Source organism: Pezoporus wallicus, unplaced genomic scaffold, assembly GCF_028554395.1.
Source record: "Pezoporus wallicus isolate ANWC-B61680 ecotype Strahan unplaced genomic scaffold, APGP_CSIRO_Pwel_v1 contig_2908, whole genome shotgun sequence".
Classification (NCBI taxonomy): domain Eukaryota; kingdom Metazoa; phylum Chordata; class Aves; order Psittaciformes; family Psittacidae; genus Pezoporus; species Pezoporus wallicus.
In genome coordinates, this window is record NW_026642179.1 from 7194231 (window position 1) to 7219837 (window position 25607).

The 25607-nt window shown below is 43.6% G+C and overlaps 1 protein-coding gene across 1 annotated transcript; it reads left to right on the forward strand.

Moving 5' to 3' along the window:
- Positions 1 to 2214: 2214 nt before the first annotated feature.
- On the forward strand, positions 2215 to 8602 carry STMP1 (short transmembrane mitochondrial protein 1). The gene is made up of 3 exons (XM_057428017.1): positions 2215 to 2335; positions 5841 to 5894; positions 8241 to 8602. The coding sequence occupies exons 1-3, from the start codon at positions 2321 to 2323 to the stop codon at positions 8319 to 8321; spliced, it is 150 nt and encodes a 49-aa protein (XP_057284000.1). The 5' UTR covers positions 2215 to 2320; the 3' UTR covers positions 8322 to 8602.
- Positions 8603 to 25607: the final 17005 nt, after the last annotated feature.

Sequence of the window (25607 nt, forward strand, 5' to 3'; positions counted from 1 at the left end):
GAGCCATTCCAGAAGGCAAGGAATCCCAACTTTGGCTTCTGTGCCACATCCATCCAAACCTCTGCATGCCATTTCCATTTGTCAGCACTGGCCCAGGGCAGGAAGCACAATACAGCTGCTTTGGGATAGCCTGAAACTCAGGAGAAAGTTCCCTTAAGCCCAGCTCCTCACTACAGTATCACCAGGTGCAAAAGTCACTTACTATCTTTCTGTGCTTCTTTTCGTAAAATCAGTAGAAGATATATCTTCACCTCTCACTAAGGTACCTGACCCATGAAGGCAGGAAGCGATGTGTTTTCTACTAGACGGAACATTTGAGTTTTCTGGGAATGGAAGCCTAGTTTGAGTTAACTTGATTTCAGGGTGGAGCTGCCTAATAGTCCCAAAATAGCCATGTGAGTTTTGTTGCTTTGGGTTTTTTTTGGTTTTGTTTTATTTTGGGGGGGGGGGGGGGGGGGGGGGTGTGTGACAACTTGGGTTTGTTTTGTTTTGTGCTTGTGTTTTTTTTCTGTTTGTTGGCTTGGGGTTTGGGGGCTATTTTTGGGGGGGGATTGTTTTTTGTGATTTTTTTTCCCTTTTTTTTGGGGGGTAGGGGTGGGCTTGGGTGGGTTTTTTTTTTGGTTTGTCGGGTGTTTGGTTTTTTTTGTTTCTCTGGTTTGGGTTTTTTTTTTGGGGGGTGGGGTTTTTTTCTTTGTTTTTGTTATTTGTCGGGGCTTAACCCAGATGGGTCTTTCAAACCTCCAAAGTTGGAGATGGCACAACCTCTCTGGGCAGTCTGTGCCAATTGCTTGCCTGCCTGCCTCTCGTAAGTGACAAAACTGTCTTTAAATCTAGCCCAGTCCTCTCATTTCATCTTACCGCTTCTGTCTCTCATGCTCTTATTATATGCAACTATGAAAAGCATGACTGACCAATACCTACCTCATAAGCCCTGACACTTGCTGTGATGCAAGGGGGTTCAGGGTTGAGCCACCTGCTTAACAATGTTATTGCTTGCTCATGCTTATGGTACTTGCAATGTACAAGGGGACAGATCAGGACGCTTGCTTAACAATATCATTGCTCACTCATGATTATGCTATGACAAGATATAAGGACATAGCTATTGTCAAGAAGTAGGGACTGTGTCTTGATTCCCGTCCTTTGGACGCCTCCGTGTATGCTAGAACTAGATATAAGGACACAGCTATTGTTAGGAAGTAGGGACCGTGATTTAATTCCAGTCCTTTGGACCTTAGGCCGGCTGAAATTGGCTCTGCGCTTTGGACAAAGACCAAGCCTCCAGGGAGCATGTGTAACGACCAGAGGTGAAAAGCTCAGGCTCGAGGAGGACTCATTTACGTCACCTCGAGACCCTCGCTCGACCACTAGGAGGCACTGCGCAGGCGCAAAGGACTTCTTAGCTCATTATAATACGAAGTGGGAATAGGACATGAATATGTATAGGCATGTTGTGCAACCTCATGCATACGTATAACTTTAGGGGATAAATGTAGAGGGGGAACAACGCTGAGGTGAGCATGCTTTTGGAGGAGTTATCCCCCATGCACCTCAGCGCTTAATAAAGTATACCTACTTTATGACTTTAACAAGTTGTGGAGTCTATTCGCGCATCAGCTGTAGGCTGCACAGATCACACTCCTTCGGCCTCTCCCGACAGCGAGGTCTCCAGCCCTGATCAGCTCTGGGGCCCACTGCTGAGCTCGCTGCAGCCTGTCCAAGTCTTTCCTACACTGGGGAACCAAACCTGGCCATGGGTCCCCCGCACGTGATGTAGTGCGTACTGCGTAAGGAAGAGGTAACAAAACAAAACGATAAAAAACAGCCAAACAAAAGACTTTCGTTTGGCCTTTTCTGGCATGTGAGGCTGAGATTTCCCAAGCACTGAGGCAGGGGACACCCAAATCATACAGTATTTCACCTGCATCTAGATGCCCAGTTCCCTTGATCGTTTTGTGCAGCCTGAAATCACCTGAGGTGCAAAACCGCGGGCTCTCATTTAACAGCTCGGCAACCTCTCGGCAGCAGCAGGCTCCATGACCGCCACCACACGCCTCCCTGCGCAGCGGAAGCGGTGCTTTAAAAGGCGGCCTGCCGCCCTCTTTGCGCGGCCCCTTATCCCCGAAACAGGCAGGGAGCCGCCTCCCCGAGTGTCACCCTACGAGGGGCCCCAACCCCGGGGCCGCCCAAGGGGCGGGAGCAGGCGGCGCTCAGCGCAGCCCTCCCCGCGGCGGTGGCAGCGAGGACGGTCCGGCACCCGGAAGAGAAGCCGCCGGCGCCCGCCTGACTTCCCCAGCGATTAGGGACGCAGGCAGGCGCCATGCTGCAGTTCTTGGTAAGGCTCCGCGGTGCCGCCATTTCACGGCGGGGCGGAGCGGAGCGAGGCGGGCGGGGGCCGCTCCTCGGCTAAGGGAGGAAATTGGCTGTGTGCAGTCACCGCCCGCACCTGCGGACGGTTCCGGGGAGACCCAGCGGAGGGCGGGTGGCTTCCCCTCCGCTACGCTCCCTTGTCTGGGGTGCTGTCTTGAGGCTTCTCTTCTCAGTCCTCGGGTCCTCGCCGTACCTAGCCCGTGGGGTGACTCGCCCCTGTGGCCCTGAGGCCGCTTCAGCGCGGGGGCTGCTCCCGGCATTGGCTCCCCGGCAGCGCAGCATCCTTGTGAGTGCGGCTTCGCGCGGGTTAGCTCCTCCGGCTCAGCTCCTCCGGCTCCTTCAAACCTGCCCTGGCTCTTGGAGCCGCCTCGCCCTGTTTTCGGTACCCGCCGGGCTTATCCACGCGCCCCCAGAACGGTGCCTTTAAACTGCTGTGGAAATGAAGTTCCTGCCTTGGTTTGGTTTGGTTTTCTTCTCTTCCAAGTCATGTCCTTAATTTGCACTGGAGATACAGCAGATTTAGCTTGCTCACGGTGATGCCCTCCTGCTTCTCAAATGTCTTTGTATTAGCATATATACCTCCCTTCTGTGAGAGCAGGTTTTCAGTTCCTGTCATCCTGGACACCCTGAACAATTAATATTTGGAGAGGTACATTTTTATATATAGAAGTTAAGGCAAAAGATCGTGTCCCGTTACTGCCTTTTGTTAAGTCCCCGTTAAGAACACCAGAATTAAAAGGCTGAATGTTTTTGTACTTTTCTTATTTTAACATGCGTTTCTGTCTTTCCCCTAAGCTATTCTGGGTATCTCAAGTTAGGTGCCTGGCCACTGTTCATTAAGTACTAGATTAATGCTCGTTTTATTGCCAAGTGTTGAAATAATTTACCTGACCAAAAAGCTGCTGGTTTCTCCTGTAGCAAAGCATGGAAGTAACCTCATGGTTTTCATTCTGGTGATGTGAGGGATGCGTTAGTGTTTTAGTTGTGTTCAGATATGTCTCAGTAAGTACAAACAATAAGGGATATTCTCATCTTCTGTTGGGGGAAGAGTAATTTAGTTACAGAATAATGTTTTATACTGCCTTCATACTGAGTGTTGATATAGAGCAAGAACAGATGGCCTACTGTAAGTTGGGAGAGTCTTGTATGTTTTTGTGAAATGAATAAATAAGGCCTATTTCTTACCTTCATAGTAGCACGTATGTAAGCCTCAATCATTCCTGTAGCTTTTTATAGTCTCTCTCCACTCCGATGGAGAGAAACCCAAGTTTCTATCAATTCTACTGCTTGCTGCTATTTTTCTTTTATTTTTTTATTAGTATTTATTTTTCCTAAATAAAAATATCTTACTAATTTTGATTTCCTCACTAGCACCTGAAAGTTAGAAAAATACATGCTAATTCTGAGTTTCTCTTCCCTTTGGGTGTAGATTGGGTGTTGAGCTCTTGTAAACGGCTGTAGCAGGGAGATAAAGGGATAATCTTGCAAACCTTAGACTTTTGCTATCCAGAGTTAAGCATTAAATAAACATTTGTTTAAAATGCAACTTGAAATGCTGGGCAGAAACAGAAGGACCCTGAACTCTCATCAGCCCTGTGGTCCTTCATTAACATGCACATTTTAATTGTCTGTATCTTTTGCTTTTCACATAATTGAAATCTAAACACTGGAGGGCTTTTGGTTTGTTGTTTTTTTTTGTTTGTTTTGTTTTTTTGTTGTTGGTTGGTTGGTTTGGTTTTCCCTCTGATTGAATTGTAAACTACTAAGGTAAATGTAACTGGGTGGATTGCTCTTTAATGCAGTGCTAGGCTTTTCAGTAAAGGAGTGTGCTTAAAAGGAGTACTGATCTCCGTACTGTCTGTACCAAACAAGCAGAATATGATAGTTACCCCTTCTTTGGAAGTCCTCTAGGGTGAAAACCTAGAAAACTGCTAATAAACGAAGACCTGGCTTGTGTTTTCAAGTGAGTTCTCAGACACAGGTAATTATCTGCTAGAATGATGCTCCATCTAGTTTATGTCAGTGCCGTGTTTGTTAGTATCTCCCAGAGTACTTCTTTAACTGGTAATTGAAACTACAAGAGCAAATGTGCAGTACCCGCAAAAAGAACTCTACTTTTTCTTAAATTGTTAAAGTTAAGCTCCTTAAAAAATAAAGAATACGACCAAAAATTTGTTTAAGAAAACACTGAAGTAACTTGCAGTCATTTGGCAGTTGTCAACCGGTTTTAGTTTTCTGCAGCTAGGTTTTCACCAGAGTCTGAATCACTGAAAAGATGATCTGTATCCTGCTTTGGGCATGGAAAAGATGTCTAGTCAGGATGTGATGGCAAAGTTGTTACTGTGGACAGTGCTTTTATTTTTCTTAAAATAGTCTTATTTTGAAGCAGTGACCATGAGTAATAACAATTTTCTTAAACACAACTGGCTTCAGCTGTTATACAGTGATTTGTCTACTGTCAGTTAATGAAGGCACAGTGTTAGTAATGTCCCCTTCCAAAATAGCTTTCATAATATAGGACATACTTATTGTGAAATGTAACAATAAAAATGAAATCTAGGATCTTGTGGAGCTGCTGAATTAAGATCTCATCACCTGTCTTCGAAGAGAATAATTTCTCCTACTCCAGAAGCGTTGTTACAGTTGAGGATTTTCTTTATTGGGCAAACAAGGTCTGGGCCAGGAACTGTGCTTTTTTTGTTCTCGCTCTCCTTCCAGGGTGTATTTTCATAGACAACCTTCAGCAACTATAAGTCAGCACGGTTGTCAAAAGACATTGTGCCCTGCTTCAAAGCAGCAGTACTTTCCTGCATTAGGGAAGGCCCTTGATCAGAGTGGATTTGGCTCAAAACTAATCTCTTGGGGTTGAAGGGGTCTGGAAAGTGCAGTTGTTAACTGTTGCAGAAGAGAAGTAGCATCAATTTAAGTTGATGGAGAAGCTCTACTATTAAAGCTTTTAAGGTGAGAGTGAGTCTTTTTGCAGTCAGAGCTTCTCGCCTTCAAGCCTGTGAACCTTTTTTTCTTTGTATATTACTGTGTTATGTCTTTGTAAATGTATGTCCCTTTCCAGCACCGAGCATCTTTTTGGTATATCCAGGCATGGACCAAGACCTCTGTTATGTAGGTCCCTGCTGCTGTCTCTCCCATTTTTATAGAAGTTACTGCCTTTGTGGGTGTGCAGAGAATTTTACAAAGATGATCATAGCCTGATCCAAGTAGTCTTGGAGATGTGTATTGGAAATCCAGTGGTACTGTGTTTTGGAAATGATGGCAAGGTTTTCCTGGTGAGAAGGATGGGTAAAATTGCACCTGTCTGTAAGAAAGGTGAGAAATTCAATAGGAGGGAAATTGGAGACCTTCAGTCTTTACATGACTTGCAATATTCCTATTTATTTATTTTTAAAAGTTTAACCAATATGCTTTTGATGGAAAGATGTTAACTGTTGTTTTCTCCTTTTCTTCTTTTTTAGCTTGGTTTTACTCTTGGCAATGTGGTTGGGATGTATCTGGCTCAGAACTATGATGTGAGTATCCTTATATTCTCAAAGATAAACCTATTCTGAAACTAAAATATAAGGCTGTTTTCTCTCAATCAGAACTGAATCAGTCTTTATTTAGATGGTTTATTTTATTTAAACAGACTGCAGATGTACTGACTTTAGTTACAGATGAACTTGAATGTGAACTGAACCAAAACACCCACCTCTGACATCTCTGTGATAAAGGAGTGCTTAAAGACTTAACTGGTATTGGGGCCCTAGAGCACAGGTACGGTAAACAGGCCTCTACATAGGTAGAGATGGAGAAACAGAAAAAGGTTAGCATCTGCTCGTGAGTTGTACAGGCATGAAAATACCGGTTTCCTGACTCTGATAGCCTGTTACAGTGTTATACACTCAGTCCACCCATTTATTACTTAAAAATCCTTCAGAGCATCTGAGATTTCCCTCTTCTGTACCAATAATGAAAATAAGTTTGCCAGCCTTTTTTTTTAAATTCAGCACCTGCTCCTACTTCAGTGTATTGACCTCCAATCTTTATTTCCTTTCCTCACAATGACAATGAGAAAAGAAAGAAAATGAACTTTCTATCCTCAGTTCTCACATCAGTGGAGATTTTTCACTGTGAGAGTTAGAGCTGAAGATTTAGAACCGAGTCTTCAATACAAGCTTTTAATTTCTGCAGAGTCAGCAGAATTCCTTGTAACAGCAATGTCACTTAGCTGTTTACAGGCTAGAGCAGTTAATGAAATTTAACATAATTTATTTTCCTTTCTTTTGCAGTCTGTATTAACTGTCAAAAAAAAAAAACAACCAAACAAAAACCCCAAAGCTGTTGAGGCTCAGATCTCTGACATTTATGTTTTTATGTTTTACTTCCATCTCACCTTCAGTATTGCAGTAATCTTGCTGGCAGAATTCTTATTTTTTTGCTCCTTGCTCATGCACATATTTTTGTAATGTTTCCTGTCCAGTCACTCCAGTAAGAGTACTCATAAAAGGCTGGTTTATGTATGTTTTACAGTGTTATGAAAATGTAGTCATAAGAGCATACTTGAGTATATCAATATGCATTGTAAGCATGGCATGCTGCTTTTCTCTCAGCATTAATAAAATATTGCCACAAGAGGGGGCCTTATGCGTTTGATTTGAAGGAAATGGTTCCCTGAGAATGTAACACTGATTTGCAGGATGAACATAGTAATTTTATTGCTGGTATTGAAGACAATTTGTTTTAGATGACATCTAGGATAAACCTGTCATACTGAGGTCCTAATTCTGTAGCTGTATGCAGATGTGCTTAGTTATAAGCACATGGAGGGCTCTGCTGATAGCAGTGGAGCTCTCTTGGTTTAGCTTAAATGGCAGGTGTGGTACAGGTGGGGTTCTTAATTTAACAGTTTAACTTTGAAGGGGAAAGCAAGAGAGAAACTAATGTTATTACCTGTACTATCATCCTCAAAACATCCAATGAGAGAATTGCAGTCTGTTTGGTTGTTTACATATGAAGTAAAAGCCCTCTCTCTCCCTCCTCCTCCTTCTCAACTGCCAGTGGGAACTTTGCTTTACTTTCATTTTAATCAGCTTGTAAAATCCTGTGTTGTCAATTCTCAGTTTTAGATAGAATCATGAGATAAACTTTTCCTTGCCCTTAAAAGTTGCTGCTTGTTTCTTTTGTTGTTTTTTTTTTTTAATTATTAAAGTTGTCAAAATTTGCTGTTAGATTATTTTCTCAAAATGCTTTTATTTGCAAGACAAAGCTGAAGTTTTGAAATTCACAAGCGGTAAACTGAATTTTCACACAAATGTGAAACTGCAAAAGGTTTCCAGTTTGCAATGCAATAAAAATCTCCAGTGGGCAATTTTGGCTTCCATGAGGTGCACATGGGGAAGTATTTCTTCATAAATTTCTTGAACATATTTGCTGTTCTTGAACATCTCTTTTCTTTCGGTTTGTGACCAGTATAGTGCAATCTAAAAATTATTATTAAAGTCTGTGCATCAGTGTTTAAATCTGCTTATTGTTGGTAGTTTGTCCTTTCGGTGAGGAAGCCAGGCTGGTCTTACTAATTTTACTGCAAAAAGTGATCTTGTTTCCTCGCTTCTGGCTGAATATTAGTCTTAACAATCTAAAATATTTCCTGAAGCCTCATGTGAGGTACTTTCAGCTGCTGTTTGCTTGATGTTGCTTTGTTTTTAACCTCTGTGCCAAGGTAGCAGATCCTGGAAGCAAGTATCTTTTAGAAACCAATTTTAACTTAGAAATAGAATTTCTTGCTGTCTTTATCGTATTGTCTTTCCTGCTGAGGCTCATATAGCTTGGGATTTTTTTAATTTATGTGGGTTTTGTTCTTTGTTTTGCCTTTAAAGATTCCTAACATTGCAAAGAAGCTTGAAGATTTTAAGAAGGATGTGGAAGCCAAGAAGAAACCTCCCAGTGACAAGTCCTAACAGAGCCATATTATCCAGGTCACTTCTGTACACACATCAAGAATGCAATTTACCTTTCAGGCAACAAAGATCAAGTAAAGGGTTGGCATGGGAGGTTCCTCCGCTTCCTGTCTCCTAGAACTGGATTGTCCTTCTTTTGAAAAGAGTAACCTTGAACTTTTCCTGGGACTGATTTTCAAGGGTTTCAGAATCAGGATTACCAGCTGATATGTGACTGGATAAGGTCATTTGTTTTTTTTGTTATTGCTTTTCCTAATATTTTGTTACCCATTTTTACCTGATCCAGCTGGAGTCCTGTTAGTCCTGTTACTATGTGTACCTCACACTTTGTAGTGTACCTCACACTTTGTAGTGCCCTAGTTCTTGGAACATTGCAAGAGAAATTAAATTCATTATGAAGTAACTTTCAGGGTTTCTTGTCATTTGTAGTGAGTAGCAGTAATTCACTGTTCTTAAGATCTGCATTCTATTGAAGATGGGAAAGTTCATTTGTCAGAATTTAACCTGGGGGGTGGAAGCTCCTGCTTTTTCAGTTAAATGATCGCATCCAGCAGTGTAGACTTTGCACCAACATGAGTGGTTTAAAAAAAATCTAAAAGACCATCAACTTTAACCTACATTTCAGATTCATTGCTTCAAGAATACCTAGGAGCAAGTTTCTCACTTAACATGGGTGCTGTGAACTTCTGCAAGTTCAAAATGCCTGTGGATAAGTGGAATTGCCAGCTAAAATATGCAGTCTTGGATGAATCACTCTAGATGAGTTTCATCGGGGCGAAGAAGAGGGGAAGGACCACCTCCTCCCTCAACCTGTGAAGGATGTTCTGCCTAATGCAGCTCAGGGTGCTGTTGCCCTTCTTTGCCTCAAAGGGCCCATTGCTGACTCGTGTTCACCTTGTCTACCAGGACCCCCAAGTCCTTTTCTACAAAGTTGCTTTCCAGCTCATCAGCTCCAACTTGCACCGGTGTGTGGGATTATTCCTCCTCAAATATGGGACTTTGCATTCTCTGGCCTATGAATGTCCTTCTGAATGACAGCATGGCCATCTTGTGCACCAACCTCTCCTCCCAGTTTTGTACTGTATACAAACTTGCCAGGAGTGCACTCTGCTCTATTGTGGAGGACATTAATAAATATGCCAGTGTCCATTAATTCAGTATTGGCCCCGGTATTTTTTCCCTGGGTACCCCACTGGAGACTGGCTGCAGCTGGACTCTGTGGTACCGACCACAATGCTTCAAGACCAGCATTTCAGCCAATTTTACATCTATCTTACCATTCAGTTATCTAGTCCATGCTTCCTCAATTTGCTGGGGAAGGCCTTGTCAAAAGCCTTGCCAAAAGCCTTGCAAATGACATCAGTTGCTCTTCTGTTGTCCACCAAACTAGTAGTTCTGTTGTACAATTGCTAGGCTGATAAGGCATCATATTCCCTTCATAAATTCATGCTAATTATTCTCAATCACTTTATTGTATTTACTATGTTTGGAACCAGCTTCCAGGAGGATTTGTTCCATCACCTTCCCAAGGTATTGAACTGTGACTGACCAGCCTGTAGTTCCCATAGTCTTCTTCCCTGAAGACAGGAGTGACATTTGCTTGTTTTTAGTCTTCTGGGGGCTTCCTAGGTTAACATAACCTTGTAAAGACCATACAGAGTGGCCTCAAAATAACATCAGCCGACTCCCTCAGCATTTCTTTAGGTTTCCATTTCAGTTGGTGTGCCTATAGAGGCACTTCTTGTTACAAAATCAGGAGCCAAGGGTGATCTCCTCGCAGCCAGTGTCCTCACCAGTGGGGCACCACTACACATGGCAGTAAGAATCAGTAGCTGATAGCAGGGTCCATTATATATCCCAGATACAGCAAGGAGGTGAACCAGTCCTAAGATCCGTCTCAAGAAGCCTGTTAAGCAAAAGGAGATGGAGTCAGAGTTGACTGGAGGTGAGACTGCAGTGTAGCAACTATGCAAAAGATGAGGCCAAATGAACAAAGGAGGTGGGAGCTCAATATCTGTGCTTAAGGGGGGCTCTGAACTTAAGGTAAGAAAAGATGAAGTGAGCCTCAGGAGAGGCTGACCAATGCAATAAAGACATTCAGGGCCCTTGTATTGACTTGCCTAAATCCATAAGACTCAAACCCAGTGATACAATTAAATGGTGTGGAATCAATAAAGATAGGGAAAATTTATTGTTCTAATACAGTTAAGGATCCACCAACGTCAATGATACATATTCAGTGTAACATGGATCAGGCAGTCCACTGTCTTTACAGGGTGCAGTCAAAGCAGTTGTGGGGTATGGACACTCCTTGAAAATGCCCAGCTCCATTCTGTATGCCAGGGCTTTTGCAAAGAAGAGTTTTTGTCAGGGCGGGTGTACCTGCCACACCATCCACCCTGTGACCACAGTCAGGAGTTGACCGGTTTCCTTGGAGTGGTGGTACTGTCACCTGTTGCCTCCAAAGTTAAAAGGGAGCTCAGTCTCGTTGAGTTTTAATGTTCATTGTGGATCATTAGTTCTCCACTATTTTTAAGATACACTGCCCAAGTGTAAAAACTAATATATGGCATTAGTTGTTAGGAATGTCGGTGTTTTTGAAAGGTTTAGAGCAAATAAACCGTCCAAGGCACCAGGGTACATATCTCTGGACTCTAGGATAATGAAGCAAAAGCCCTGGCAAAATCCCAGAAAGAATCCTTGGGAAAAGACTTGTCAAAACCATTGTAAAAATCTTGATAAAAGCCTTGGGAAAAGCTGTGGCAAAAATCCTGGAAAAAGACCAGGCAAAATCAAAGGAAAAATCCACATCAAAAGCCTTCAAATAAGCCTTGGCAAAATCACTGGTAAAAGCCTTGCCAAAATAACGGCCAAAGCCTGGTAAAACATTTCTGAAAAGCCATGGCAAAAACCCTGGCAAAATCACTGTCAAAAGTCCTGGCAAAAGCTTTGGCAAGATCCCTGGCAAAATCAATAGCTAAAGTGGCAAAACCACTTGGAAAAGCCTTGGCAAAATCCCTTGGAAAATCACTGTGAAAAACCCTGGCAAAATCTCTGGCAGAAGCCTTGACAGAAACCCTGGAAAATTCCGTGGAAAAAGTGCTGGTAAAAACCTCATAAAAACCCTTGGAAAAAGACTGAGAAAACACCTTTGCAAAGACCCTGGCAAAATCAATGGGAAAATACTTGGGAAAAGCTCTGGCAAAACCCATGGCAAAAGCATTTATAAAAGTCCTGGTAAAAGCCCCAGCTAAATATCTGGCAAAATACCTGGCAAAAGACTTGACAAAAGACCCCGCAAGAACCCTGGCTAAAGGCCTGGCAAAATCACTGGAAAAATACATGGCAAAAGCCTTGCAAAAAGCTTGACAAAATCCATGGCAAAAGCCTTGGTATAATACCTCGGAAGAGCCTTGGAAAAATCATTGTAAAAATCCTTGGCAATAGCCTTGGCAAATGCCCTGACAATAGACTTGGCAAAAACCCTGTAAAAAACTCTGGCAAAAGCTTGTGAAATTCTTTGGCTAAAGCCCTGGTAAAATCCATGACAAAAAGCCTTGGCAAAATCACTGCCAAAAGCTCTGGAAAATGTCAAGCTAAAATCTCTGCCAAAATCCCTGGGAAAAGCCTTTGCAAAATCCATGGCAAGAGCCTTTGCAAAATCCATGGCAAGAGCCTTTGCAAAAGCTCTGCCAATATCACTGGCAAAAGCTTGAAAAAGTTGTAGAAAAAGCCTTCATAATAGCCGTGGCAAAATCCCTAGCAGAAGGCTTGGCAGAATACATGGCAAAAGCGCTGGAAAAATCCCTTGGCAAAAACACTGGAAAAAGCCTTGAAAAAGCTTTGGCAAAAGCCCTGCCAGAAGCCCAGGCAAAAGCCCTACAATTTTCCCTGCAAAAAACGTGGCAAAAGCCTTGCCAAAATCTGTGGCAAAAGCCTTGGCAAAATCTCTGGAAAAAAAGCCTTGGAAAAATCCCTTGTAAAATCACAGTGAAAACCCCTGGCAAAAGACCTGGCAAAATCACTGGAAAAATACATGGTAAAAACCTCAAAAGAAGCTTGGCAAAATCCCTGGCAAAAGCCTTGGTAAAATCCCCAGGAAAAGACGTGGCAAAATCCCTGGGAAAAGCCTTGACAAAATCACTTGCAAAACCCTTGGCAAAATTACAGGCAAAAGCCTTGGTAAAAGCCCTGGCAAATGCTGTGTAACAGACTAGGCAAAACCACTGCAAAAAGCTCTGGCAAACCTCTTGGAAAAGCCCTGGCAAAGTCTCTGGCAAAAGTCTTGGTAAAAGACTTGTCAAAAACTTTGGTAAAATCCACGCCAAAAGCCCTGGCAAAATCCTTGGAAAAAACCCTTGACAAAAACCCTATGAAATCCCAGGCAAAATCCATTGCAAAAGCCATGGTAAAAACCATGCCAAAAGCCCTGTCAGAAGTCTTGGAAAAGCTCTGGCAAAAGCCCTCGCAAAATCCTTGGGAAAATACCTGGGAAAGGCCTTGTCAAAATCACTATCAAAAGCCATGGCAAAAGCCTCAGATAAAGCCTTGGCAAAATCCCTGGCAAAAGCCTTACCAATATCCATGGGAAAATCCCTTGCAAAAGCCCTCACAAAAGCCTTTGGAAAATCATTGGCAAATCCATGGCAAAAAACTTGGCAAAAGCCCTGGATAAAGCTGTGGCAACAAACCTAGAAAATGCCTCAGGAAAAGCCTTAGCAAAGACACTGGCAAAAGTGCTGGCAAAATCACTTGCAAAAGCCCTACAAATTGTTCCTGGGAAAATCCATGGCAAAAGCACTGGCAAAATCCCTGGAAAAAGCCTTACCAAAATACCTGTCAAAAGCCCTTGCAAAAGCATTCGGAAAAGCCTTGTAAAAAGCTCTTGCAACAGCTCTGGCCAAATGTTTGCAAAAATACCTGGGAAAGGTCTTGGCAAAATCACCGTCAAAATCCCTGACAAGTCTTGGAAAAGCCCTGGCAAAAGCTTTGGCAAAAGCCTTGGCAGAATAACTGGGAAAACCCCTGGCAAAATTAGTGGAAAAAGCCTTGGAAAAAGCCCTGACAATCCCTGGCAAAAGCCTTGGCAAAACCCCTGGCAAAAGCTCTGGAAAACATCATGCCCAAATCCATGGCAAAAGCCTTGGTAGAGCCCTGCCAGTATCATTGGCAGAAGCCTTTGCAAAAGCACTGGAAAAAGCCTTGGCAAAATCCATTGCAAAAGCTCTGGAAAAAAATCTAGAAAAAAAACATGGGAAACACCTTGCAAAATGCCTTGGCAAAGGTCCTGGCAAAAGCCTTGGCAAAAGCCCTGGCAAAAGCCTCGGATAATGCCTTGACAAAATCAGTGGCAAAAGCCCTGGAAAAATACCCTTGAAAAGACTTTGCTAAAGCCCTATCAAAAGACTTGTGAAAAGCTCTGGCAAAAGCCTTAGCAGAAAAACTGGGAAAACCCTTAGCAAAATTAGTGGCAAAAGCCCTGCCAAAATCACTGGCAAAAGCCCAGCAAAAGCTTTGAGAAAAGCCCTGACATAAGCCCTGGTAATGTCCCTGGCAAAAGCCTTAGGAAAATCCATGAAAAAACTCTCGGCAAAATCCCTGGCAATAGTTCTTGAAAGAGCCCTGCCAAAAGCGCAGGCAAAAGTTTTTTAAAAGCCTTGGCAAAATCCATGGTAAAATCCATGGCAAATTCCTTGGCAGAAGACTTAGCAAAAGCCCTGTCAAAATCCATGGAAAAAGACTTGACAAAATCCTTCAGAAAACATCTGGGAAATTCCTTGGCAAAATCACCTCCAAAAGCCCTAGCATATGTCTTGGAAAAGCCCTGGTAAAATCTCTGAAAAAAGTTGTGCCAAAATCTCTGCCAAAAGCCTTGGCAAAATCCATGGCTAAAGCCTTAGCAAAGCCCCGCCAGGGTCACTGGCAAAAAACTTGGCAAAAGCCCTGGCAAAATCCATGGGAAAAAAGCCTTGTCAAAAGCCCTGACAAAAGCCCCAGCAAAAGCCTTGATAAAATCTTGTCCTGGTTTAAAACCAGGCAGAGGGCTCGTTCACTCACTCCCCCTCCTCTTCTTATTCTCACCCTACTCCCGGAGGGATGGAGAGGAGAATCAAAAAGAATGCAACTCCCACAGACTGAGATAAGAACAGTTTAGTAACTAAGGTATAACACAAATCACTACTGCTACCACCAATAATAATAATGATAAAGGAAATAACAAGGGAAGAGAATACAACACCTCAGCACCAGCCGACCGATAACTCGCCCCCCAAGCCCGACCAAGCTCCGACCGATACCTCCTCCAACCCTGCAGTCCCCCAGCCCTTCTGGCTAACTCCCAGTTACATCCTGGGCATGACGTGCTGTGGTATGGAATACCTCTTTGGTCAGTTTGGGTCAGGTGTCCTGTCTCTGCTTCCTCCTGGCCTCCCCTCCTCCCTGTCAGAGCATGAGGCTCACAAAGTCCTTTGCCAAACCAAAACATCCTCGTTATCAGCTCTATTCCCAAGCCAAAAGTCAAAACGCTGCACTGCACCAAGGAGGAGAAAAATGACTGCTACTGCTGAACCCAGGACAAATCCTTGGCATATTCTTTGGCAAAATCCATGGCAAAAGCCCTGGCAAAATCTCTGGTGAAAGCCGTGCCAAAAATTTGGTGAAAATTCCTGCCAAAATCCATGGCAAAAGCCTTGGTAAAATCAGAGGCAAAAGCCCAGGCAAAATCACTGCAAAAGCCTTAAGAAAAGACCTAACAAAAAGCCTTGGCAAAATCCCTGCCACATCCATGGCAAAACCCATGGCTAAAGCCCTGGCTATCAGGTCTACCCAGACCTGGGCTATCAGGTGTCCCTGTACTAGGACTGAGGTCCGGCGGCACAGGGGAATGTTATGGCATGGAGGAACGTAGAACCCATCAGGGGAGGGGACAGGTAGCTGTTGATGGTCTAGAACCTGTTGGGGAGTGGGTACCCTTTGGCGGTCTAGAACCTCTGTGTGTGTGTGTGTACCCATCAATGGTCTAGAACCCATTGAGGGGTAGGTAGATCTTGATGGTCTAGAACCCCTTGGGGCTTTTTTTTCCCGATTTGCTTTTTAGTTCCTTTTAGTAATTTTTTTTTTTTTTAGATACTTGATAGCAACCCAGAAAAACTCATAGAGCCCCACAGACCCTATAGAAATCCCATGGAGACACACAGCAATCGACAGAGACCCCCAATGAATGCATGATGGGTCTGGGTAGACCTGATTGCCCTTGTGGGGTAGACCCCTGCAAAAACCTTGGATAAAGCACTGGCAAAAACCCTGGAGAAAGCCCTGACAAAGTCTCTGGCAAAATCTTTGTCAAAATCCCTGGCAAAATCCATGAAAAAAAAAGCTTGGGAAAAGACCTGGCAAAGTCCATGGCAAAAGCCTTGGAAAAAATACTGGAAAAATCACTGGCAAAAGTCATGAGGAAAATTCTGGCAAAATCCTTGGGAAACCCACTGGCAAAAGCCTTGGCAAAAGCCCTTGTATAAGCCTTGGCAAAATCTCTGGCAAAAGCCCTGGGAAAAGCCTAAAGAAAAAGCCCGGCAAAATCCCTGGCAAAATCCTTGGCAAAATGCCTGGTAAAAGCCTTGGCAAAAGCCTTGGCAAAATCCCTCAGAAAAGCCTTGGAAAAGGCTCTGACAAAAGCCCTGGCAAAATCTTTGGGAAAAGACCTGGGAAAAGCCTTTGCAAAATCACTGGCAAAAACCCTATCAAAATCCATGCTTTTCCAGAGCTTTGCCAGAGCTTTTCGTAAGGCTTTTGCCAGGGATTTTACTGGGGATTTTCTAATGTCTTTTGCAGCACTTACGCCAGTGATTTTGTCTGGGCTTTTGCCATGGTATTTTCCAGTGCTTTTCCAAGGCTTTTGCCAGGGATTTTCCAGGGATTTTACCAAGGCTTTGAGTAGGGATCTGATACAGGGTTAACCAGTGTACAGGGGGGTTGTACAGGGGAGTTAGAGGAATTCGCTTGCTTAACCAAAAGTATTGTCTGTACCTATCATGCCTACTAAGCAGAACAAAGGCACTACCCATTGATAAGGAAAAGCAGACACCTGGTTCTGTTGACAAGGAAAAGCAGACTGATTCTACTGATAAGCAGCTATTGATAAGGAAAAGCAGATGCCTGATAAGGGGGAGAAGCAGATGGTTTATGGCTGGGACACGGACCAAACTCTAAGGCCATACCTGAAGACTAAAAGGTGAAAAGTTCAAGAAGAGGAAGACTCATTTACTTCATCTTGAAGACCCCTACCCACAGGAGGAAGACTCAGTTACTTCATCTTCAGACCCCTGCCCATGACCAGAGGGGACACTGCGCAGGCACAAAGGACCTTCTAACTCATTATAATACGAAGCGGGGATAGGACATGAATATGTATATGCGTGTTGTGCAACCTTATGAATATATATAACTTTAGAGAATAAATGTAGAGGGAAACAACCCTGAGGTACACATGATTTTGAGGAACTATCCCCGTGCGTCTCAGCGCTGAATAAAAAGCATACCTACTTTACAACTTTAACGAGTTGTGGAGTCTATCCGCGTGTCAGATCTTCCAGGGATTTTACCAAGGCTTTTAGTAGGGATCTTGCCATGAATGTTGCCAGGCACATTCTTAGGGCTTTTTGCCAGGGCTTTTGCCAAGGCTTTAGTCAGGGCCTTTGACAAGTCATTTTCACAGGTTTTTATTAGGGATTTTGGGAAAGCTTTTAGGGAGGTTTTTGTCATAGATTTTGCCAGGGCTTTTGTCAGGGCCTTTGCCAAGGCTTTTGCAAGGGCTTTTGCAAGAGCTTTTGTTGCCTGGGCTTTTCCTAAGGCTTCCATGGTTTTTGCCAGGGATTTTGCCTGGTCTATTTCCATAGCTTTTCCAAAGGCTTTTACCATGCATTTTGCCATGAATTTTGCTATGGATTTTGCCTGGGTCATTAGTGGGGATTTTGATAGGGCTTTTGCCATGGATTTTCCCAGGTCCTTTGCCAGGGTTTTTGCCAAGGCTTTTTCCAGTTTTTGTTTTGTTGTTGGTTTTTTGTTGTTTGTTTTTTTTTTTCCCAACGATTTTGCTGGGGGTTTTGGCAAAGATTTTGCCAAGGCTTTTTACAGTGGTTTTGTCAGGGTTTTTCCCAGATACTTCCAGTGTATTTTTCAAAGGCTTTTCCCAGGGATTTCGCCAGGACTTTTGAAAAGGCTTTTGCCATGGTTTTTGCCAGTGATTTTGCCAAGGCTTTTGCCAAGGCTTTTCTCAAGTTTTTTGTCATGGATTTGCCAAGGCTTTTCCTGTTTTGTCAAGGCTTTTGCCAAGGCTTTTGCTAGGGATTTTGCCAGGGCTATTGCAAGGGCTTTTCTAAGGCTTTTGTTATGGTTTTTGCCAGGGATTTTCTCATGTCTTTTGCAGCGCTTTTAGCAGTGATTGTGGCAGGGCTTTTTCCATGGCTTTTGCCAATGCTTTTGCCAGGGATTTTGCAAGGGCTTTTATTGAGGCTTTTGTCACAGATTTTGCCAGGGATTTTACCAATGCTTTTTCCAGGGATTTTTCGCTGGTCTTTTCCACAGCTTTTCCCAAGGTTTTTGTCAGGGATTTTGCAAGGCTTTAGCCGGGGATTTTGCCAAGGCTATTGCCAGGGCTTTTGCCAAGGCTTTTGCCAGGGCTTTTGAAAGGGCTTTTCCCAGGGGCCCTGGAAATCCCAGGGCATTTCCAAAGCTTTTGCATGGATTTTGCCAGGGATTTTCTCATGTCTTTTGCAGTGCTTTTGGCAGTGATTGTAGCAGGGCTTTTGCCAAGGCTTTTGCCATCAGTGTTGCCAGGGACATTGGCATGGCTTTTGCCAAGGCTTTAGCAAGAGCCTTTACCAAGGCTTTTTCATAGGTTTTTACCAGGGATTTTGCAATGGCTTTTACCAACGCTTTTGTCAGGGCCTTTGCCAGGGAGGGCACTTCCAAGGTTTTTGTCATGAATTTTGCCAAAGCTTTTCCCATGGATTTTGGTAAGGCTTTTGCCAGGGATTTTGCCAAGGCTTTTGCCAGGTTTTTTGACAAAGGCTTTTCTCAGGGCTTTTCCAGGGCTTTTGCTATGGCTTTTGCTATCGTTTTTGCCAAGTCTTTTTCTAGGGTTTTTGTCATGGATTTTGCCAAGGCTTTTGAAAGGGCCTTTGTCAAGGCTTTGCCAAAGTTTTTGCCAGGGATTTAGAGGCTTTTGCCATGGATTTTGACAGGGTCATTGGTAAGGATTTTGACAGGGCTTTTGCCAAGTCTTTTCCCAGGTCCTTTGACAGGGCCTTTGCCAAGGTTTTTTCCAAGGCTTTTTCCATTATTTTTTTTCCAAGGATTTTTTCCAGGGATTTTTCCAGATATTTTGCCAAGGCTTTTGCAAGGGATTTTGACTGAGATTTTGTCATGGATTTTTCCTGGGCCTTTGGCATAGCTTTTTCAAAGGGTTTTGTCAGGGATTTTTCGAGAGTTTTTGCAAAGGCTTTTCTCATTTCTTTTGCAGCTCTTTTGGCAGTGATTTTGGCAGGGCCTTTGCCAGGGGTTTGTTTTGTCTGGTCTTTGTGATGACTTTGGACAGTTCTTTGTCAGGGCTTTTGTCAGGGCTGATGTACCTGTCAGAAATACCTCTAGCCACCTTCTTTATAAACGGGTTATACTTAAGAGGAATTACTGAAGGACAGAGAAGAGTTTCACAAACCCAATGATTGATGTTTTTACATTAGGTAGCATCATCTACATCAGAAGCTTTTAGTATTACTTCATGCTCCAGTTAATGTAGAGTATCACTGTTCACAATGATTTCTAAGATGTTGGTGATCTGGCAGCACAGGACATTTCTCAGTGGTGATGCTGTGGGGAGTTGTGGTATTACTCAAAATATTTATTGCCTTTGTGAAGGCAGAAGTTTCCCACTATGATTCTTCTTTGTGGTTCTGCTTTGTCCTGTGGTGCTGGCAGCTGTGTGCACCAACAGCTGTTACGGCTTTTTTATGTGTACTTTCTTGGAGAGATTTGTTACACCTGCTGAGCATCTGGAAACATGCTTTGAAGGGCCTAGACTACTGACTGCCCAAATTGCAGATGACATTTAGATTGCTGGCGAAATTGAAATGTTGCAAAGGAATAAATGGGAATTTTCAGAATTAATAAGGAGTTGATTTCATAATCCTAGATTATATCTGTGTTTGCAGAAATTGGCATTCATATGTAAAAAACAGTATCTGCTGTATGTGATGCAGAATTATTTTGAATATTAGGAACTTATGGTGGATATTGGAGTGCCTACATTACTGGCAAACACCATAGAGAAATTCCCTGTACAGCTCTTTTTAGTTTTGCCTCAGATGGACAAGAAAGAGATACTTAGTTCTATTTGTTACACTTCTGTGGGGTAAATACTAGCATTCACTTTAGAAAGTTCCAAGCCAAAGTAATTTTTTATTGAATTTGAACTGAGAAAAACGGCTATGGAGGTTATTTGCTTTTTCACCTGAATCATACATTAATTGCAGACATTCAAAATTATTTTCTTAAAAATAAAACAAATTTAATAAATTGTCTTCAGGATAGGTGTTCCTGGTAAAGTTGATTCTGTCTTTAGTCTTTAATACCTCTGGAAAATACCTAAATAACCAATTCCTGTAAATCACTGACTCAAGCCATAACTACACTCGTAATTTTCCTGCGCTATGAGCGCAAATGCTGGAGTGGAACATAACTTGGTTTTCTATGTGGAAACAGGGATTCTGCAACCTTTCATCAGAGCCCTTCTCTGACAACTGCATCTTTGAGTTCAAAGGTTCAAGCCAAGTAGTAAGATACTAATCAGTGTATGAAAAAAAAATCTAAGGGCCTGTTTTAAATTCTGATATTCACATTTTCTGCAAACCAGAGAGAATTGAGCAACCTGTGTACAAGTGTTAAGTATAGCTACCATGCCATGCTCTTTTTCTCTGAGAATAAAACATAATTATATCAGCTACAGAATGAGGAATTGCTTAGTATAAAAAACCTTTGTTTACTTCAGTTAAATTGTTCAGGTTTTATATCACAGTGGAAAAAATATGTATGTAGGCTTAATAGTATTCTAATAAAAGATAATATAAAACTGTAATCTAAAATAGTATACTGCTACTAGCTATTATACTTTTTGAATAGGAATCTTAAATTCTGTGCTGAAAACAGAACCTTTGTTTTTAGGATGTGATGTGTGTGCTGAATATTGAAAGCATCTGTGTGGCGTTTCACGACATGGACTCAAGCTTATGAGGAGACTCAAATCCAACTTTATTACAACCAAGCCCTTTTTATCCGCTTCTTCGGTACTTTCCCAACCTGCACAAGCAGCCACGTTCAATCTCATTGGCCCCTGTAAAACTCTCCAGGTAAATAGTCCAATCACAATGCTGCAGACCCTCTCACAACCCCCACATACTCTGGCCTTCAACTGAGGTTCCAGCCACAACTATATCCTGGCCCATCCCCAAAAGGCTTGCTCTTCAACCTCCCCTGACCTTCAAATCCCCAACTCATTGCCCCAAGGCTTGTCAAGAGTCAAGGCCTCAGAGCTCATTCCCAAACTCTCTTTCATGCAAATCTTTTCACCTTCACTCCCCACACATCTGGAAATCATTTAATTTGCAATCAGATTATCTCCCCTTTGAAGAAAATATTTGTTTTGGTTATTGGTAAAGAGAAACCTGAAGCTGAGTGACAGTGTGTCAATGGAAATTTCCCACTTCATTGTCCATTTGTCATTTATTTTAATTAAAGAAAAAGGCAGCAATCAGCACCTATTGCTATCACAGTAGGAGCCATGCACCTTTGCCTAACCCTAAACTTGTTGTTAGTCTACTGTTATTTTCCTTTGTGATATTGAGATTATGCCACTAAATATTTTCTCTCTACTTTCTTATGTCTTCACCAACAGGGAAGGGCTCATTGGAAATGCGATGCTCCAAGGCAGCCTTGGATGCAGCAATCATGAGATGATTGAATTCGAGATCCTGAGGACAGTGAGAAGAGCGTGCAGCAAGCTCACTGCCCTGGACTTCAAGAGAGCAGACTTTGGCCTCATCAGGAACCTGCTTAGTAAGGTTCCGTGGGATATAGCCCTAGAGGGCAGGGGGGCCCAAGACTGTTGGTAGATATTCAGGGATCGCCTGCTACAAGCTCAGGAGTGTTGCATCCCAACTGGAAGGAAATGCAGCAGGAGGGCCAGGAGACCTCCTTGGATGGATAAGGAGCTGCTGAGGAAAATTCAAAGGAAAAAAGAGGCTTATAAAAGGTGGAAGCAAGGACAGGCGGCCTGGGAAGAATACAGGGATGTCGTCTGGGAAGCTAGGGACCAGGTTAGGAAATCTAAGGCCCAGTTAGAATTAAACTTGGCTAGGGTTATTAAGGATAACAGGAAGGGATTCTATAGGTACGCAGCAAATAAAAGACAGACTAGGGACAACGTAGGCCCCCTCCGGAAGCCATCAGGAGAGCTGGCTACCCTGGATTTGGAGAAGGCTGAGGTTCTGAATGACTTCTTTGCCTCAGTCTTCACTGGCAAATGCTTGACTACACCACCCAAGTCTTGGAAGGCAGACTCAGGGACTATGAGAATGATGACGCTAGGCCCACTATAGGAGAGTATCTGGTTCGAGACCATCTCAAGAACCTGAAAGTACACAAGTCCATGGGTCCTGATGAAATCCATCCACGGGTCCTGAAGGAGCTGGGAAATGAAGTTGCGAAGCCACTGGCCATCATATTTGAAAAATCATGGCAGTCAGGTGAAGTTCCCAAAGACTGGAAAAAGGGAAATACAACCCCCATTTTCAAGAAGGGGAAAATGGATGACCCGGGGAATTACAGACCAGTCAGTCTCACCTCTGGGCCTGGCAAAATCTTGGAGCAGATTCTCCTGGAAGGCATGCTAAGGCACATGAAAATCAACAAGGTGCTTGGTGACAGCCAGCATGGCTTCACTAAGGGGAAATCCTGCCTGGCCAATTTGGTGGCCTTCTGTGATGGGTCTACAGAACTGATGGACAGGGGTAGAGCAGTTGATGTCATCTACCTGGACTTGTGCAAAGCATTCGACACTGTCCCACATGACATGCTTGTCTCTAAATTGGAGAGACATCAATTGGATGGATGGACCACTCGGTGGATAAAGAAGTGGCTGGATGACCGCATGCAAAGAGTTGTGGTCAATAGCTCAATGTTCAGCTGGAGACCAGTAACGAGTGGTGTCCCTCAGGGATCGGTGTTGGGATCGGTCTTGTTCAACATCTTTGTGGCTGACATGGACAGTGGGATTGAGTGCGCCCTCAGCAAGTTTGCCGATGACACCAAGCTGTGTGGTTCGGTTGATACGCTGGAGGGAAGGAATGCCATCCAGAGGGACCTTGACACGCTTGTGAGGTCGGCTGATGCCAACCTTGTGAAGTTTAACCATGCCAAGTGCAAGGTCCTACACCTGGGTCGGAGCAATCCCAGGCACAGCTACAGGTTGGGCAGAGAAGAGATTCAGAGCAGCCCTGCGGAGAAGGACTTGGGGGTGTTGGTCAATGAGAAAATGAACATGAGCTGGCTTCAGAGTGTGCTCGCAGCCCAGAAAGCCAACCGTATCCTGGGCTGCATCAAAAGGAGCATGACCAGCAGGTCAAAGGAGGTGATCCTGCCCCTCTACTCTGCTCTTGTGAGACCTCACCTGGAGTATTGTGTGCAGTTCTGGTGTCCTCAACATAAAAAGGACATGGAACTGTTGGAACAAGTCCAGAGGAGGGCCACGAGGATGATCAGGGGACTGGAGCACCTCCTGTATGAAGATAGGCTGAGAAAGTTGGGGCTGTTCAGCCTGGAGAAGAGAAGGCTGTGTGGAGAGCTCATCTCAGCTTTCCAGTATCTGAAGGGGGGCGTATAAGTATGCTGGGGATGGACTGTTAATTAGGGACTGTAGTGCTAGGACAAGTGGTAGTGGGTTAAAACTTAAACAGGGGAAGTTCAGATTGGATATAAGGAAGAAATTCTTTCCTGTTAGGGTGGTGAGGGACTAGAATAGGTTGCCCAAGGAAACTGTGAATACTCCATCCCTGGCAGTGTTCAAGGCCAGGTTGGACAAAGCCTTGGGTGACATGGTTTAGTGTGAGGTGTCCCTGCCTATGGCAGGGGGGTTGGAACTAGATGATCTTAAGGTCCTTTCCAACCCTAACTGTTCTATGATTCAGTGAAATGACGGGTATTACACACGTATGTCCTAGGGCAGAGTCTTTCTGTGGTGCATGTGCTGACTGATCTGATATGGAAAAAGGGCAGTACAGTGCACTGCCTTCCTGCAAATGCCCAATGCGACATGGCAGTAAGAAGTGCCATGTTGACACGGAAGTGTGCTGAGAGCACTTAAACAGGAGGAAAAGCTGCTGGGGAAACTCTTTGCCCCAGTCCGCTGCAAATTTTTCTGCACTAATCTTGTGAGACACAAATTATGCCAGAGACTCATGAAAACGTTTCTGAAGAAATATTGCTTGAGATGTGCAACACAGAACCCAGCACGAAACCCAGAGAACTTGTGGCTGCCCCTGGCAATGTCCAATGCAGGTTGGACAGGGTTTTGAACAACCTGGTCTAGTGGAAGATGTCCCTGCCCATGGCAGGGGGTTTGAAACTAGACAATCTTTAAGATGCCTTCCAACCCAAACCATTCTAGGCTTCTATGATTTGCCTATTGCAATTGGTGTTATTATGGAAGAGTGCTGGTGGCCACCTTGTTTGATTTGTGGGTAATCCTGGATCTCCCTAAAACTGACTGGCTTACCAGCTGCTGATCTCTTGCAAGTGAGATTATCCTGTGTTCATATCCTCTGGGAAAGCTGTGCGATTGCAAGGCCTGGTAGGATCTGATCTGAGCAATAATATTAGGAGGGTGAAGAGTGATTTGTTGTTGAGAAGATAAGCAGTTTGAAGATGGCTGTGGATGAAGTATAAAGTGAAAAGGAGTAGAAGATGAGGGATCAGTAAAAGGCACAGAGCAGCTAAAGACAGAGGAAGGGAGCAAGCCGGAATAGAGTTTCTTGTCAGGGGTAGAATGGTTGAGAGTAATTTTGGGGACTGTGAGCAAAGACATATCCTGTTTGTTTGTGTGGGCAGGATCCTTGGTACTGCAGACATCCCCACCCATTGAAGTGCTTGTTCCTGGAGAAAGTTGCCAATGTTGGTGGACTGGTATTGCAGCCTCTTCTGCTTCAGCAGCTTTGGTTCTGGATGCATCTTGCTGAGGGACTACAGCTTGTTTTGGGAGGTCAGCCAGGGTGCTTTTGCTTTGAGCACCGTGTCATCATCGGTGCCCAGTAACAGCTGCTTGCTGGGGAGCAGGAAGACACCCAGGGAGGGGAGCCAGAGTGGTGTGGAGGATCTAAATCCCAAAGGCAGGTGTGAGCTTTGTATGCGAGGGTGCAGCAAAGGAGCAGGCTCAAGACGGGGAACACAGGAAGAGTTGAGGTCTGGTTTCATGGATTAGGAGTGCATGGAGAGGCACTGAACCATTAATTCACTGAAACACGCTGGTTTTCAAAACCAAATTTATAGGAGCTATTATGAATTGCAATTTTTTGGTAAAGAATGCTGTCTCCTGCTTTTGGTAGAAGGGCTAAGACACACTTTTGTGATTTTTCCCATTTTGCTTCCCTGTCTGTCAATCTATGACCTTTTACTGTACCTGTTTATTTCCAAGACAAATCTGTGGGATCCCTCTGTTTTGACAGAAGCAGTAAACGAACACCTCCTGCTGTCTCAAAAGTACTTCACTAAGGGCTTGGTGAACTATGAGGTGAAATATAACTTATTTATATTCTCATAGAGCACCAGAATGTGCAGTCATGAATAGTTCATTTTATTGACATTTTATTTTTGCAGAATAGACATTCACACTAAGAGCTAGAGAGCCTAGATTGTAAGTGGAAAGCATAAAAATTCATTAAAGTATATGTATAGTGTGATTACATGAGATCCAATCATCCTAATATACAGCTTCAATGTATTGACATTAAACAAATTATTAAAAACAAGACATAATACAAGAAAAGGTTTACTGAGTATTGCAAGGATCCAATCAGAAAAGCAGGGCATTCACTTTGCAGATGATAAAAAGTTTAGCCTTTTGATTTGGTAGTTATCTGCCTTATGTCACAGTTTCCTACATTTGAAGTGCCTGTTCTCTGGGCTGCTAGAGAGCAGGTGGGTGTGATGTTCAAGTGAATGCACAGGATGAGGAGATACACC

Bases quoted from the DNA above. Each gene is read 5' to 3' on its own strand.
- STMP1 (XM_057428017.1), top strand. The intron at 5,895-8,240 runs GTGAGTATCCTT...TTGCCTTTAAAG, and splicing joins ATCTGGCTCAGAACTATGAT to ATTCCTAACATTGCAAAGAA.